Here is a 14,900-nt window from a genome sequence, read left to right as displayed (position 1 = left end):
CTTTGAAAACTTTGCATTAAAAAGCAGCTTGGAAATTAGTCAACATAATGACGTTCTGCTTGAGAGCAACAATGTTATTGCAAATGACTACCTCTTTCTTGTTAGAAATAGCAACCTTCTACAAGTCTGCAATAGTAGTTATTTCTTATGAATATAATTCAGATTGCTTACTGTAATATGTGTGTGTTGGTATGCAGTTTTCCTTAACTCTAAGTTGTGGGAGGGGCTGCAGACCATATGATCAGATTTGGGGTTGTTCAGACTCAGATTCTATTTCAGAAAGACAGACCCGTTAGACTTTCAGAATATAGAGATGCTTTAGACTTTGGACCGTTGATTATCATAAAGATGCCCTGTGTTATTTGCACAGAGAAACTGCTTCAAACCTATCTGCAACTGATTGACAAGTTACGTACCTGTATGCTGAATACATGAAGATTGTGAGAAAACCAGATATGTTACTTTTAACGAAGCCTACTTTATTTTTGTCTCTTGAAAGCATGATTTAAACCAAGATGTTTAAAAGGAGAGTTGATGTTTTTTGGGCAACTGAAATAATACTTCTGAAGATCTGCTATATACTTTGGACATTGACATATCTTTGTTGCTAACAGTTCACAGAGATAAATCAGGTAAACCAGTCAAACAGCTGAGAAAATGAATTTGCCTTGTATGAATGCTAGTAGCTATTTACCACTCAGGAGAAGATTCACTCAAATGAGTATTTCACTCTTCTCAGGAAGATCATACTTTACAAAAGGGTTATGATTATTCCAAATAATGCCAATTAATCTCCAAAAAGGTAATGCTTCCAAAAGGCCATTGAGATTTCTGGTTTTCCCAAAGGTTATGGTCTCTAAAAGGTCATGCCTTTCCAGAAGGTTATGAATACTGGGTTGTTGTAGGTTTTTTCGGGCTGTACGGCCATGGTCTAGAGGCATTCTCTCCTGACATTTCGCCTGCATCTATGGCAAGCATCCTCAGAGGTAGTGAATGTTATGAATACTTTTTCCAAAATTCCTACTATGTTTTTGTAGGAATTTAACTTATCCATAAATACATACAAAAATATTGATGGAAGGAAAATATCTATCAAACTATGATGAACTTCTTATGTACAAAGCTCCTCACAAAATGTGGAAACTAAAAAAATGGAGGAATAGAGATACCCTCAGTGCATTGTTCTCCATTAGAAATGTGTGTGACATTCAAATTTAGCATAATGGCAATGAGGCTGAAATATTACTTTGAAAATCTCCTCTTTAGATCTTGCTTCTGCCATGAACTCGCTAGGTGGAGGCTCCTTCTTTGGAGAGTTTTAAAAGGAGGCTGGATGACCATCTGTCGGGGGTGCTTTGAATATGATTTTCCTGCTACTTGGCAGGGGGTTGGACTGGGTGGCCCACAAGGTCTCTTCCAACTCTATGATTCTATGATTCTAGGTAAGTCACTTTCACTCACACAAACCTACATACTGGACAAAGCAAATGGAAAATGGGTTCCAAAGGGTTATGTAGTGCAGAAGAAAACAAAGAAAATGAAGATACTCAACTGTGGCTCATCTTGCCCCACTAAATATGACATTTGCGCGATCATGTTCACAACATAGAAAAACTGACTCTACTTGCCATTCTCAGCCTTTCTATTAGGCTTGGTTGATCAAAAAATGGTTCAAAACTAATTTCGGATGTAGGAGGCACTGGTGGTTCAATTCTAAAATCACCCATGAATTTTTCTGAAAAAAAAGTCGGAACTTTTCCAAAACTTCCAAAACTTCCAAACTGATTTGTTAATGCGAACGTGCATGTGCAATAGGGAAAAACAGCACTGGTACTGGGGAAACTTCAAGGGGTTCTGCCTCCCTCATTTTTAGACCAGTCCTGATTAAACTTGCTACAGTGGTAGAACATATGGACCACTGTTCACTCACCAAACTTCATAACTGTTGACTTATCCATGGATTATGTAGCTGCTTTGTTCATAAAAAAAATCTTATAGGGTTATTCAAATCAAGGGACAGGGCCTTCTCGGTGGTGCCCCCCTCCGCTCCCGCCTATGGAACTCGTTCCCCAGCTAAATCAGGTCAACAACACCCCTCCTCTCCTTCAGGAGGAAATTGAAAAGCTGGTTATGGGACCAGGCCTTTGGGTAGCTTGCAGATAATTGACAATGACAATGATGATCAGGCTATGGAAAATGAACTATGGATAGGCTTCCAATTGTGTTGTGTTTGCTAAATTCGTTTCTAGATAATGCCAAACAGCAAGTATTATTGTACTTTTATAATTGTATTTTTAATTTTTAAACAAATTGTAAACTAATTTAATGGGTTATTCATAGGTAATTGCTGTATGTATTATTTGTTATGTAATTGGCATAGAATTGTGCCGGCTGTAAGCTGCCCTGGATCCCCCCTCTGGGGGTTGAGAAGGGTGGGGTAAAAATGCTTGAAATACATAAATAAATCTTCAAAACCCATGTTGGGCAGTATACTTGAATAAGCCTACACCAAATCACTGAACCAAACAGGACTTAGTTGTCCCATTAAAGCAAATGAACATGGCTACCTAAGTAAGAAGAGGTTCCGCTCTGTGAACACTGAGGTCCTATTGAACGGACAAAGTGAATACCCACTAAGTACTCTTTTTCCATGAATGCATCTACTCCTTTTTAAAAGGCATTTAAAGTAGTGTCTGTGTCATCTTCTCAATTGTACTATATGAGTGGATCACTATAGTTCATCATTATGGCAGTAGAAAGAATAGGTTGTACTGCATATTTTTGTGGTGACACCCCCCCCCCCCCCCAAAACCCCTTCAGATGAATGGAGATAAGGTATGATGGGGAAGAAGAGGGAATTCCTTCCACTCTTTGTTTTTAATGAGCAAGTTTTAGGGACTCTGATTCTTGTGGTTTCTCTTCATCTGGCAGCTGTTATCTTTAATAATGAAACAGGGCCTTCCAAACAGCCATATAACCCAGAATATCAAGGCAGAAAATCCCACAATATCTGCTTTGAACTGGGTTATCTGAGTCCAAACTGTTATATATTCCAGTTCAAAGCAGAAAATGTGGGATTTGATTCAGCTGTGTGGAAGGGGCTCTAGAATGATGGTGTATTATATAGTACAATTGCAATATATGACTGGATTTGTATGCCTTTCCACCATTGAAACTGCAAAATTGCCCCCTCCAAACACATATCTTTCACAGTCTTTGAATAATTGTTGTTGCTACAAAAGGAGGGGCATTTTACTTAAACATGAGCAAAAGCTGTGATTTTTCTGCACAGTGACTGCCTTTGCAGTGTAGTAAACCAGATGAGTAAGGAGGAGATATCAACCAAGGGAAATGACCAATGTCTCCATTCATAACTGTGGGTGAGGAATTAGCTATGATTGAAAATTTCTCCTTGCAGAACTTGGCTTGAAATATCACTGCAGAAAGATTCCCAAGAAGAATGTATTGTTGAAGGCTTTCATGACTGGAATCACTGGGTTGTTGTAGGTTTTTCAGGCTATATGGCCATGTTCTAGAAGCATTCTTTCCTGATGTTTCGCCTGCATCTATGGCAAGCATCTTCAGAGATTGTGAGGTCTCAGGGAGCTCTCTTCTCACAGATGGCTCTGTACTAGATCTAACTGGTTGAAGAAGGAGTAAATTTCTTGCTCACCTTTTGGCTCTTACGCATGCGACAATGCATGATTCACACCACTGACTTAAGTGTATCACAACAATTGACTTTCTCTGAACAGCCATCCATGTGGCATATGGTTGTAGTCATGTACCATAGAAAACACTCCTATGAGAATTGAGATCAGTTCCCATAGTTGCTGCTTTTAGGAAGGATATAAAAATGAGTGGCCTTTTTAACTGCTTTGCTTATGTGAATAGTTTGCAATGACTATTCACAGTGAGGAAATAAAATAGAGATGTGTGTCTGCAAGACACTGCTTTTTCAGCACATAAATATTTCCTGTTCAAAACATGCTATTTTCTGTGCAGAACATGCTGTAGTTTGGAACTTATTCTGCACAACAACTGCATTTTCTGTGGTTTGAAACAGTATTATTTCAGTGGGTTGCTGTGAGTCTTCTGGGATGTATGACCATGTTCCAGAAGCATTCTCTCCTGACGTTTCACCCACATCTGTGGCAGGCATCCTCAGACGTTGTGACGTCTGTTGGAAACTAGGCAAGTGAGATTTATATATCTGTGAAGTGTTCAGGGTGGGACAAAGAACTATTGTCAGACTTCACAACCTCTGAGGATGCTTGCCATTGATGCAGGTGAAATGTCAGGAGAGAATGCTTCTAGAATATGGCCATATAGCCCAAAAAATGTACAACAACCCAGTGATTCCAGCCATGAAAGCCTCCGACAATGTTGCAATTGGCCACCTTGATGACCTTGCAGCTTCAAAGCCTTGCTGCTTCCTGCCTGGGGGAATCTTTTGTTGGGAGGTGTTAGCTGGCCCTGATTGTTTCCTGTCTGAAATTCCATTGTTTTTGGAGTGTTCCTCTTTATTTTATGTCCTGATTTTAGAGTTTTTTAATACTAGTAGCCAGATTTTGTTCATTTTCATAGTTTCCTCCTTTCTGCTGAAATTGTCCACATACTTGTGGATTTCACCCTGGACATTCCACAGATATATAAACCCCACTTGCCTAGTTTCCAACGGACTTCACAACCTCTGAGGATGCCTGCCACAGATGTGGGTGAAACTTCAAGGGAAAATGCTTCTGAAACATGGCCATACAGCCCAGAAAACTCACAGCAACCCAGTCATTCCGGCTGTGAAAGCCTTCAACTAGACAGTATTATTTCAATTAGAACAAGTTCAGATGTCCACACAGACTCCAAAGTGTAGGGCTGTTCTGAGGCTTTGGGGAAATGCCAGAAAAAAACCCAACTTCTTTTAACAAGGAATCAATAAGTAATTATTACTAAAACCCGCTTTACTAAATTATATTGACTATTACCGAAAAATAATACAACAACAATCTCCCATACACTTCTACTTACATTCAAATCCTCTGCTTGTCTAAGGCCTGCAGAGGGAACATTTCCTATTGCCATTGTTTCAGACAGAGATGAAAATTAATAACAGGATTTGGTTGCTTGCCAACAAAAAAGGGCAACTGAATTAAATGCATTTATCCACTAAAGTGGTGGAATTTCACAGGCATTTCAGCACTAATCCTTTGCCAGAATGAAATTATTAATTAAGCCACAATGCTAAGGAGTCAACACATTTAAAATTATTCAATTGGTTCGCCATCTAAAACCTAGTCCTCGTGGATTTTTGCAGAAGTCACTTTTTTCAATCTGAGGTTTGATGAACAATTAGTTGGGAACAAGTCCCACAGAACTCAGTGGGTATTACTTCTGAGGAGACACACCACATGTGTGCATTACTGTAGTCCTGTGCACACGTAATTGGGAATGAGCCCTGCTGAGTTCAATTGAGATTTAACTTTCAGTAAACATGTACAAAATTTAGACCAAAAAAACCCTACCAAATAGATAGTAAGAATTTGTTTTCAAGTGTGTTGTCGAAGGTTTTCATGGCTGGAATCACTGGGTTGTTGTAGGTTTTTCGGGCTGTATGACCATGTTCTAGAAGCATTCTCTCCTGATGTTTCACCTGCATCTATGGCAGGAATCCTCAGAGGTAGAGAGGTCTCTAGTAGTAGTAGTAGGAGGAGCAGTAGTAGGAGTGTCAGAGGAGGGGAAAGAGGTATTCAGGAACTAGATGAGGAACAGCAGAGGAAGAGGATCCAGGAGATACTTATGTCACCCACTAATGAAGAATCCTTCAAGGGGTTTTCTGAGAGTGAAATGAGTGAGGAGGAAGGGGAACTAAGAGGATTACTCGAGAGCAGGAGTCAGACAAGGAGCATCAAAGAAAGAAGATCCGGGAGATACTTAACTGCTCCCATGGAAGAAGAGGATTTCATGGGTTTTTCTGGGAATGATGGGTCTGGGAGTGATGGGGATGAGGAGGAAGCACTAGATTGGACCAAGGTACAAGAGGTTCAGAATGTGTGTACTCAACCAACGTCCAGTGACACATTTGCGGGGTTTTCTGGTGGTGGGGATTGGCAATCAGGGGATACTGTAGAATCTTGGGAGACCTAAGTCTTGACAAGAGGTGGAAGAGTTGGAGGGATGGGCGTTGGCGCTCAGCTATGGAAGTTAAACCAGCTGAGAGTGATGAGGACGGGGTGGAGGGCAGCTCATCATCGGATGATGAGTTGTAAGATAAAAGTAGGCACTGAATTGTTAGAACTTTGCAGTAGGCAAAGTGTTGGTTTCATGCCTTGGGTCTTGTTGCTGCCGCTTTCCTGTTGGGCTTGCGTCCTGGATCTGCAGGTTGCTGTTTCGCTTCATGTATCGACTGGCTTGGATTCTCGTAAGTGCGCATTTCCCCTCTCCTTGACTTTGGATTGCTTTTGATGATGACGCTGTCTTGTGGACTTCGGAACCTTTCAACTTTGGACTTGGATTTCTTGGACTTTGGACTTCATTTGGACGATGGCTCTTCATGACTCTTTGTTGGATTGTTTTCCTTTTACTGTGTAATTTTGGGGTGTTTTGGAAGAACTCCTGTTTAATCCGATTTTATGCCAGGATAATCCGGATTATTGACTAAGTTTGTTTTTCAAGCTAGAAATTGCTGCAACATTTGAGTTTTGACCAGAGGTACTGAAGCAAGTGTCTCTGAGTCTTGTTTACTTTGCTTTAATAAACTATTATTTTGGACATACTCCTGAGTCTGACTCTTTAAGGCATCTGGGTTCTGACAATTTCACCACTGGGACCACCTTGACTGGCTTGTGCCAGAGTCTTTGCAGTATTATTATTATTATTATTATTATTATTATTATTATTATTATGTGTTTAACTGGGCAACAGCAAACCCATTCAGACACTCATGAGATCTGTTGAAATCTTGGGAGTTGTACAATTCTCCTCATGCATAAGGAACCTGATGGTGCTTTAAGATAATTGAATACATGTTCTGCAATAATCAATGCAATAGAAGGAGTGACTATCCTGGCATACTCCAGCTCTCACAAGGACAGCTATGCAGCCTGAACTTGCTTTTAGGATCTCATGTAGTAAAGTCCTCAGGTTCATATCAGATCCAAAGGAAGTCACTGTGAATATTTCATGAAAGATAATTTGCTCTTCCTCTCTAAAAAGGACTTCTTGTCTTTGGCCTTGTAACCTGCAGCCCTCTCACGCCACATATTTCTAGCACCATGATTACATTTTAACTGCTAGGTTTTCATCCTATGGCATCCTGGCAATGACAGTTTAGCACCAAAGGAGCTCTAAATGCTTGTTCCTGAACTGACAATTCCAGGATTCCACAAGATATTGCCAAGGCTTTAAAAGTGGGATCACCCTTCTACACAAGCCCTGTGAAAATGCTTAAACATGTGAGGTTAGTTTGACATAGTGCAGACTGCATGGATTTCAGAAATCTAAAGAAAGCAGGTAAGTTCTGCCAGCATTCAACCCTCTTTCCCCAACTGCCCCTATGACACTGGTTTTAAATTCTGATATACACATCCCAGGTTCAGGGGCTGCTGCCTGCTTGCCTTTTTTGGCCAAATTCATAATGTGTCAGTGTTGTTACCCTGTCATATTATATCCATTCTTCTTCTATGAAAATGTTACTGCACCTGAAAATTATAGTTTGTGGAAATGGACAATGGAAAACAAAAAACAATGGGTGGCAACCTCCATGCCATCACATTTCCATGTGCATTCTCTACTAGTGAACACAATCACCATTCTCACAATCTTTATACACACCATTCTCCACTTACAACTGGTATTTCAAAAGCACATTTTAAAAAATGGTTTTACGAGTACCAAGAGGTTAGTGACAGAACAAATTAAAAACTAAATGGATCACTTTGGCTCAATGCTGTATCTTACCAGTTCTCACACTGAGAGTGCCTCTGACGGTGTCCGTGCCCAAAACATTCTCTGCTTCACAACTGTATTCCCCTCCATCTTCCACTTTCACTTTATTGATCTGTAGTCTAGAATTTTTTCTGTAAAACAAAACAAGCAAAAAAAAACACACATCAGCTGTACCCAGTGTGGCTAGAGTGACATTAGAAAGCACTTCAGATTCCACAATGACTCAGTTTAACACAATTGGTTTATTATTGCATTTGTAAACATTTGACACAGCACCAAAACAAGAAAATTCCATTGGACAATAGGGCACTGCTTAATTTTTCAGACCTTGAAGCCTGTTTGGGTTCTTTGTGGATCCTATGTACACATTCTAATATTCTACACCAGTGTTTATTAAACTGTGCTCCTCCAGGTGTTTTGGACTTCAGCTCCAAAAGTTTAGCACAGCTATAAATCACCAGCAACTATAAGATCTATCAACCGAAAGGTTGCAAGTTTGAAGCCCGGGACGGCATGAACACCTGACCGTCAGTCCTGCTCACTGTTTACCTAAGCAGTCAAAAACAGCTTTACCTGTAATTAGAGAAATTAGGTACCGCTAAAAGCGGAGGAGGTGTTTTACAATGCCATAAAAAAGAAGATCAGAAAATGTTGGACGACCAAATGGAAAGAGGAAGTCCTGGTGGCTCTTCATCATAGAGGATGAAGCAACAGCACTCCCTGTGGCTGGATTCAAGCCTAACCCTCCACAGCACCAACACAGCTGGACACTGAGTCGAAACAAGACTCTTCCTTCTGTTCTGTCTGTGTATTGTCTATACAAAGCGGCATTGAATGTTTGCCGTGTATGTGTACTGTGATCTGCCCTGAGTCCTTTCGGGGTGACAAGGGCAAAATATAAATGAGGTATTGTTGTTGTTGTTGTTGTTGTTATTATTATTATTATTATTATTATTATTATTCCCATGTATGCCTTCCTTTTTAATCTGTTAACAATCTAGGCCCTGGTTGGAATCCAATTCCTATCAGTTCCAGCTAGCATGGTCAATAGGGATAAAGGGTGTGATAGTTAATCAGCACCTATAGTGCTCCGGGCTCCTCATTCATGTCTTGCGGGTAGAAGGTTGACAAAATGTATTGAAAGTCAAGGTATGTGATGTCCACCAAATGGATCCTATGTACACATTCTGGTACTCTACACCAGTGTTTTTCAAACGATGCTCTTCCAAATGTTTTGGACTTCAGCTCCCAGAAATCCCAGCCAGTTTAATTGCAGGAACTGAAGTCCAAAACATCTGGAGGACCACGGTTTGAGAAACTCTGCTCTACACAAATCTTAACATGTTATGGATTCCCTTTGTAGAAGGCATGCTAATTCTTTGCAATGTTTCTTTTTCAACATACATTTCTCTCCTCAATAATACTTTCTATTAATTTATGTGAGGCCCTTCCACCCAGCCATAAAACCCAGAATATCAAGGCAGAAAATCTCACAATATCTGCTTTGAACTGTGTTATTATATGTGTCTACACTGCCAAATATTCCAGTTCAAAGCAAATAATGTGGGGTTTTAGTCAGCTGTGTGGAAGGGGCCTTAGCCACTGTCAGTTTTACTGGTGTATAAAACAAAATATCATATCAAAAGCCTTTGTTAATTTGGAATAGTTTATGCAAGCTTGGCTACAAATCGATGCACAATGTATCCAAAAGGAAGATGCTGAGACATTGGGGCAGTCTTTCATAAACTGTATAAACTGAATTACACCTTGTTCAGAAAGGTTTCTTGGCACAATAGAGTTGAAGCTCAGCCGCCTTGTGGAGAAGGCAAAGGATCGGGACTCTTGACAGGCCCGTGGGAGATTTTCCACAGCATATAAACAGAAGCCAGCTAACCTCCAGGTCACAGTGAAAGGAACTAATAGATTAAAATCAATCAAGTTGCAAATTTGCTTTAAAGGAGAGACAAGTTAATTGAGTGTTGTTTTCAATGGAAGTGACTCAGTTAAGTTTGAATCTCAGTGCTAGTGTTTCTCCAGAATTATGTTACTAATTAAGTTATTATTTACTCAAACTATTAACTAGAAGATTAATTAAAAAATGGACAAAAATAGACAAAATATAGGGTTTGCTATTATTCTTGGTTTCAGATGTGTTCATGTTTGTGTGTGTAGAAACATATTGAACGGTCATTTGTTGTTCTGAGCCCTCAAGGTAACCCTGACTTATGATGACCTTACAATTGGGTTTGCCAGATAAATTATTTTACAGATAATGTTTCCCATTGCTTTCCATCTAATTCTGAGAGAGTGTATCTTGCCCACGGCCACCGAGTAGCTTTCAAATGGCTGGAAAGGGATTCAGATCCTGGTGTCCCGGAGTCCTGATCTGATATTCAAACCACTACACCACACAAGTTGATGTTGTTACTAGTAGTCTGATTTGTTATTTTATAAAATTAATTATTAATTCGTTTGAATTACACGTGTAGACATTTTTAGATAATTCATTTCAATCTTTCAGTATGAGATCCATGCAGCTTGCCTCCAAACAGATTAACGACTTCATCAAATGGTGCTGAATTCAGCGCCGTATGCCAGTTCCCCTTCCCTTTTATAATGGAGCCTGCTGGCTCCCATACCACAATAATAATAATAATAATAATAATAATAATAATAATCTTTATTTATATACCGCTCTATCTCTCCGAGGGGACTCAGAGAGGTTCCCAGGTAACATCACAAAACATACAGAATAAAACAACATAACCATAAGATTAACAAAACAATATAAGCATAAAAATTGTTGCTATAACACACATATATTAAAAGTAATCCTGCCTGGTCAAGGAAATTTAAAAGGCTGGGCCAAGATTTGTACAATCCCAAAAATTCTAGGGGCCCCGGGAATTAAGTGCAATGCTATGGCAGGCAACAATAATATTAGATACGGGTCTGTGGCTGATGAGAGGAAGTGATCTGGGTAATTGGTAGGAAGAACAAGGACATATTCGGCAATGTGTAAGACTGAGTTAGAACTGGTCGTTTTCAAAGGCTTGTTGAAACCACGAGGTCTTCAAGCTCTTACGAAAGGAGGGGAGGGATGGGGCCTGTCTTATTTCCCTTGGAAGGGCGTTCCAGAGGCAGGGGGCCACCACCGAGAAGGCCCTCTCTCTCGTCCTCACCTTGTGACGGAGGTGGGACCGAGAGGAGGTCCTCCTCGGAAGATCTTAGAGTTCATGCCGGTTCATAGAAGGAGATGAGATTGTGGAGATAGGCAGGGCCCAAACTGTTTAGGGCTTTATAGGTCATGACCTGCACCTTGAATTTGGCTCGGCAACTTATCGGCAGCCAATGAAGCTGTTTTAATAGGGGTGTTGTATGCTCCCTATAGTTTGCTCCAGTAAGGAGCCTGGCTGCCGCCCGTTGTACCAGTTAAAACGTCCAGGCTGTCTTCAAGGGCAGCCCCATGTAAAGCACATTGCAATAGTCCAGTTTGGATGTAACCAAGGCATGGACCACCCTGGCCAAGTCAGACTTCATGAGGTATGGTCGCAGCTGGCGTACAAGTTTGAGTTGTGCAAAGGCCCTCCCGGCCACCACTGACACCTGAGCATCAAGTGACAGCGTTGAGTCCAGGAGGACCCCCAAGCTACGGATACAATGCACAGCTAGTTCCGGTGGGACCCCATGGAAAAAGGGATGGGGAACTGGCGTATGCAGCTGTGGCGGCAACACACAAGGCTTCCAATGTTGCATAGATATCAATGGGGGGAAGCTGGTCAGCAGATGCTTCCCCCCATGGGATGAGGTAAGGGATACGGGACATGATGGGATGTCAAGTGATACGGGACATGATGGGATGACAGGTTCCCCCCCCCACCCCCCCACCCCCCCCACGGGCACCACCACCAGATTCCTCACAATGCTTGGTGATTCCAGCAGCAAATGGGATGAGGTCATAAGTGTAGAATTGCAGCAAATCAAGAAAAAGGCATTTGGTCAGGTGGAAGGATAACTATGATCAAAGTAGGTAGGATGAAAGGATGACATAGAGAGGCCCAGCAACACTTCTGGGGTAGGAATATTTTTGGAGTATGCATAAGTGAACCATGGATATCAAATATGTGGGATAAGGGAAGTCATACTATGGTAACAAACACTCAGCCAGAAACTATAATTTTCCACTAGGAATGTAATACTATACATTAGGAATCTACAAGAATTTCAGTTGTTATGGCATGGTGCTAAACATTATTCTTCTCTGATCACTCTGAAAAACCAAACCCTGAGGCTGAAATGAAGGCAGTCGTTGCAGTTATGCCCTAATCTCTCCTCCCACACCAATAAACCAGGCTTCCTCCTACCTTTGCAATGTTATTGTCAGATATATCTCTTCTTATTTGAATGCTGATTCAGTCATCAATCTTGCCTTATTCTCTGTTTCAGGCAGTCTGCCTGCTCTTTTTTCATTGGTTAATGTACAGTCTGTAAAGTTATTATTACTTCAATACTAATTTGAAACTTTAATTTTATAAACTAACAAAACCAGTTTTCTCTGACTGAACTGAGAGGAGAAGCCAGCACAGGCAATGGTGAATGTATTTTCCAAACAACTCCACTGAAATAATGTAGCAAATGCATGCAGCTTGAGGAAATAATAATAATAATAATAATAATTATTATTATTATTATTATTATTATTATCTATATATATTTCTGTGATTCTGTTTTGTTTTTGCAAGTCTTCTTCCATACTTCCAAAGACGGATTCAGATCCTCATGGAGCAGCGGCGAGTCTATAACAGGCCTTGTTCAACTTTTCCACTCAGGATCCCTTTTGGCCTGATAATTTTTTACAGGACCCTGGATATATGGGTATGTAAGATAGGCATAAAATCGATCATTTACTGACAACCAACCAGCATTTGCAAGGCTTGCTAACAGGCTTATTTTACTTTTTTTATGAAGTACAACTGAAGCATCTTCTGCAGAGTTCACTGTAAACGCTGCACAACAGATTTGTATGAATGTCTAAAACAGCCACTAGCTGATGTTCAGAAAACTTTTACTGTTGCCAAATTTTGGGGACTCCAACATTGAGCTAAGGGAACCCTATTTGGGGTTCACGACCTACAGTCTAAGAAGCAATTGTCTGTGAAACACTGCCAGGATTTGGTAGTTGGGGCCAACATTCTGATGCCCATGTAACAGGTTGCAATGCAGAACCCTTCACCAATGCTTATTTCAATGGTTCTCAACCTGTGGGTCCCCAGATATTTTGGGCTTCAACTCCCAGAAGTCCTAACAGCGGGTAAACTGATTGGCATTTCTGGGAGTTGTAGGCCAAAACACCTGGAGACCCATAGGTTGAGAGCCAGTGGCTTATTTGAAGATTTAGGGTACCTGGAGGGACCTTGGGTACGTTAACAAATACGTCAACAAAGGAATACAAAATATTGGCTTGATAATAAGTCTATTTGGAAAATAGTTGTTTTTCAATTGACAGGTGCTTGAGGGGGGATGGGCGGTGGGAGTTCACAAGAAATCCAGATAAAATAATTTGGTGAGACCAGGTTAAATAATACAGATTCCTTACCCAACTTGCCTTCTGTCATTAAACCACTGACAGTATTAACTGTCAGAGGAATCACTTGCTGCACTGTTGCTTAAATAATCTTGTTGCCATCTCATTCACATTCTATTTAGCACAAGGTAAATTGAGCAAAAGGAAATGCTTTTCTTCCCAGATTTGTTTCCCTTCCGAGAGAGATGGACTTGCCTGTGCCTGTTGTAATTAGTGGCAGAACACGTACTTCACAAACATGGAGTTTTCCCCTCTGCTCTTGCAAAAATTCATTGAAAAGGACAACTCCCCTGCCCAGTGGCGCCAGGAAGATGTGTGAGAGGTTTGGGGGGGAAATAAATTGATGGGAAAGTGGATGATTTGACATACAGGTAATTGCTACTTTCTGCAGTGCAATATACTCGGTTTCAATTAAGGACCATCATCACTGAAAACAATAATCTTAAACTCATTTGGCTTGGAAATGGAAAATAGAGATAGTAATGTAATAAGAACAGAACTAAAGGGTGAAAATTATTATTTATTTACTTATTTACTTACTTATTTACTATATTTATATACTGTCCCTCTCAGTCCGCATGACATGAAATCTTCAGAAAACCCATTCAGTCTTGAAATATGATGTCATTATTTACAGCGTCCGATAAAAGAAACTTACAACCTTATCATACAGGATGCCAGCATCACCATGCACTGTGGTGAATCTGGCAGTGTCCATCGGGGGGCATGGGGAACCCATCACCCCACATTGCCTGACTTATCTGTTGCCGCATCCTACGGGGGGGGGGGGGAGCAGGAGCCACCCACCTTCCCTCCATTGTTGCCGCCTTGGCAGTATATGCCAGTTCCACTATAATTTAGTCCTAATCTCTCCTTATTGCTTATATTAATTGTCATCATTGCTATAATTGCTGTCGTTAACTGATGTTGTGTTTTTGGCTGTCATGTAATGCGGGCATCGAATTGTGCCTTGCTTGTGTTAGCCGCCCTAAGTCCCCTCTGGGGTGAGAAGGGCGGGGTATAAGCGACCGTAATAAATAAATAAAATAGTCATGGAGCCTCACATGATGTACTATTGCATCATGGGATGAGAGCCAGTAGACTCCATGGCTAGACTATCGCTGAACCGGTGTATGCCACCAAAACAAGACCTGTCTGATGAAGTCGTTAGTCTGGTAAGAATTTATAGCAGACAATGGCCTAGGTCAGTGGTTCTCAACCTTCCTAATGCTGTGACCCCTTAATACAGTTCCTCATGTGGTGGTGACCCCCAACCATAACATTATTTTATTGTTACTTCACAGCTGTAATTTTGCTACTGTTAATATTAATAAGGAAAATATCTGATATGCAGGATGTATTTTCATTCACTGGA

At 40.8% G+C, this 14,900-nt stretch overlaps 1 protein-coding gene across 3 annotated transcripts in view; it reads right to left on the bottom strand.

The window, feature by feature from the left end:
• NRG2 (neuregulin 2) overlaps nucleotides 1–14,900 on the bottom strand; it is a 178,643-nt gene that overhangs the window by 52,745 nt on the left and 110,998 nt on the right. For all 3 annotated transcript variants that reach the window (XM_060774146.2, XM_060774147.2, XM_060774145.2), the window contains exon 3: nucleotides 7,954–8,072. In XM_060774146.2, coding sequence (XP_060630129.2) covers nucleotides 7,954–8,072 — 119 coding nt within the window. The remainder of the gene's footprint in view (nucleotides 1–7,953; nucleotides 8,073–14,900) is intronic.

Source organism: Anolis sagrei, chromosome 4 (genome assembly GCF_037176765.1).
Source record: "Anolis sagrei isolate rAnoSag1 chromosome 4, rAnoSag1.mat, whole genome shotgun sequence".
In the NCBI taxonomy this organism is placed as follows: Eukaryota; Metazoa; Chordata; class Lepidosauria; order Squamata; family Dactyloidae; genus Anolis; species Anolis sagrei.
The sequence above is the reverse complement of the archived record's forward strand: the minus strand, read 5'-3'. Positions and strand labels throughout refer to the sequence as shown.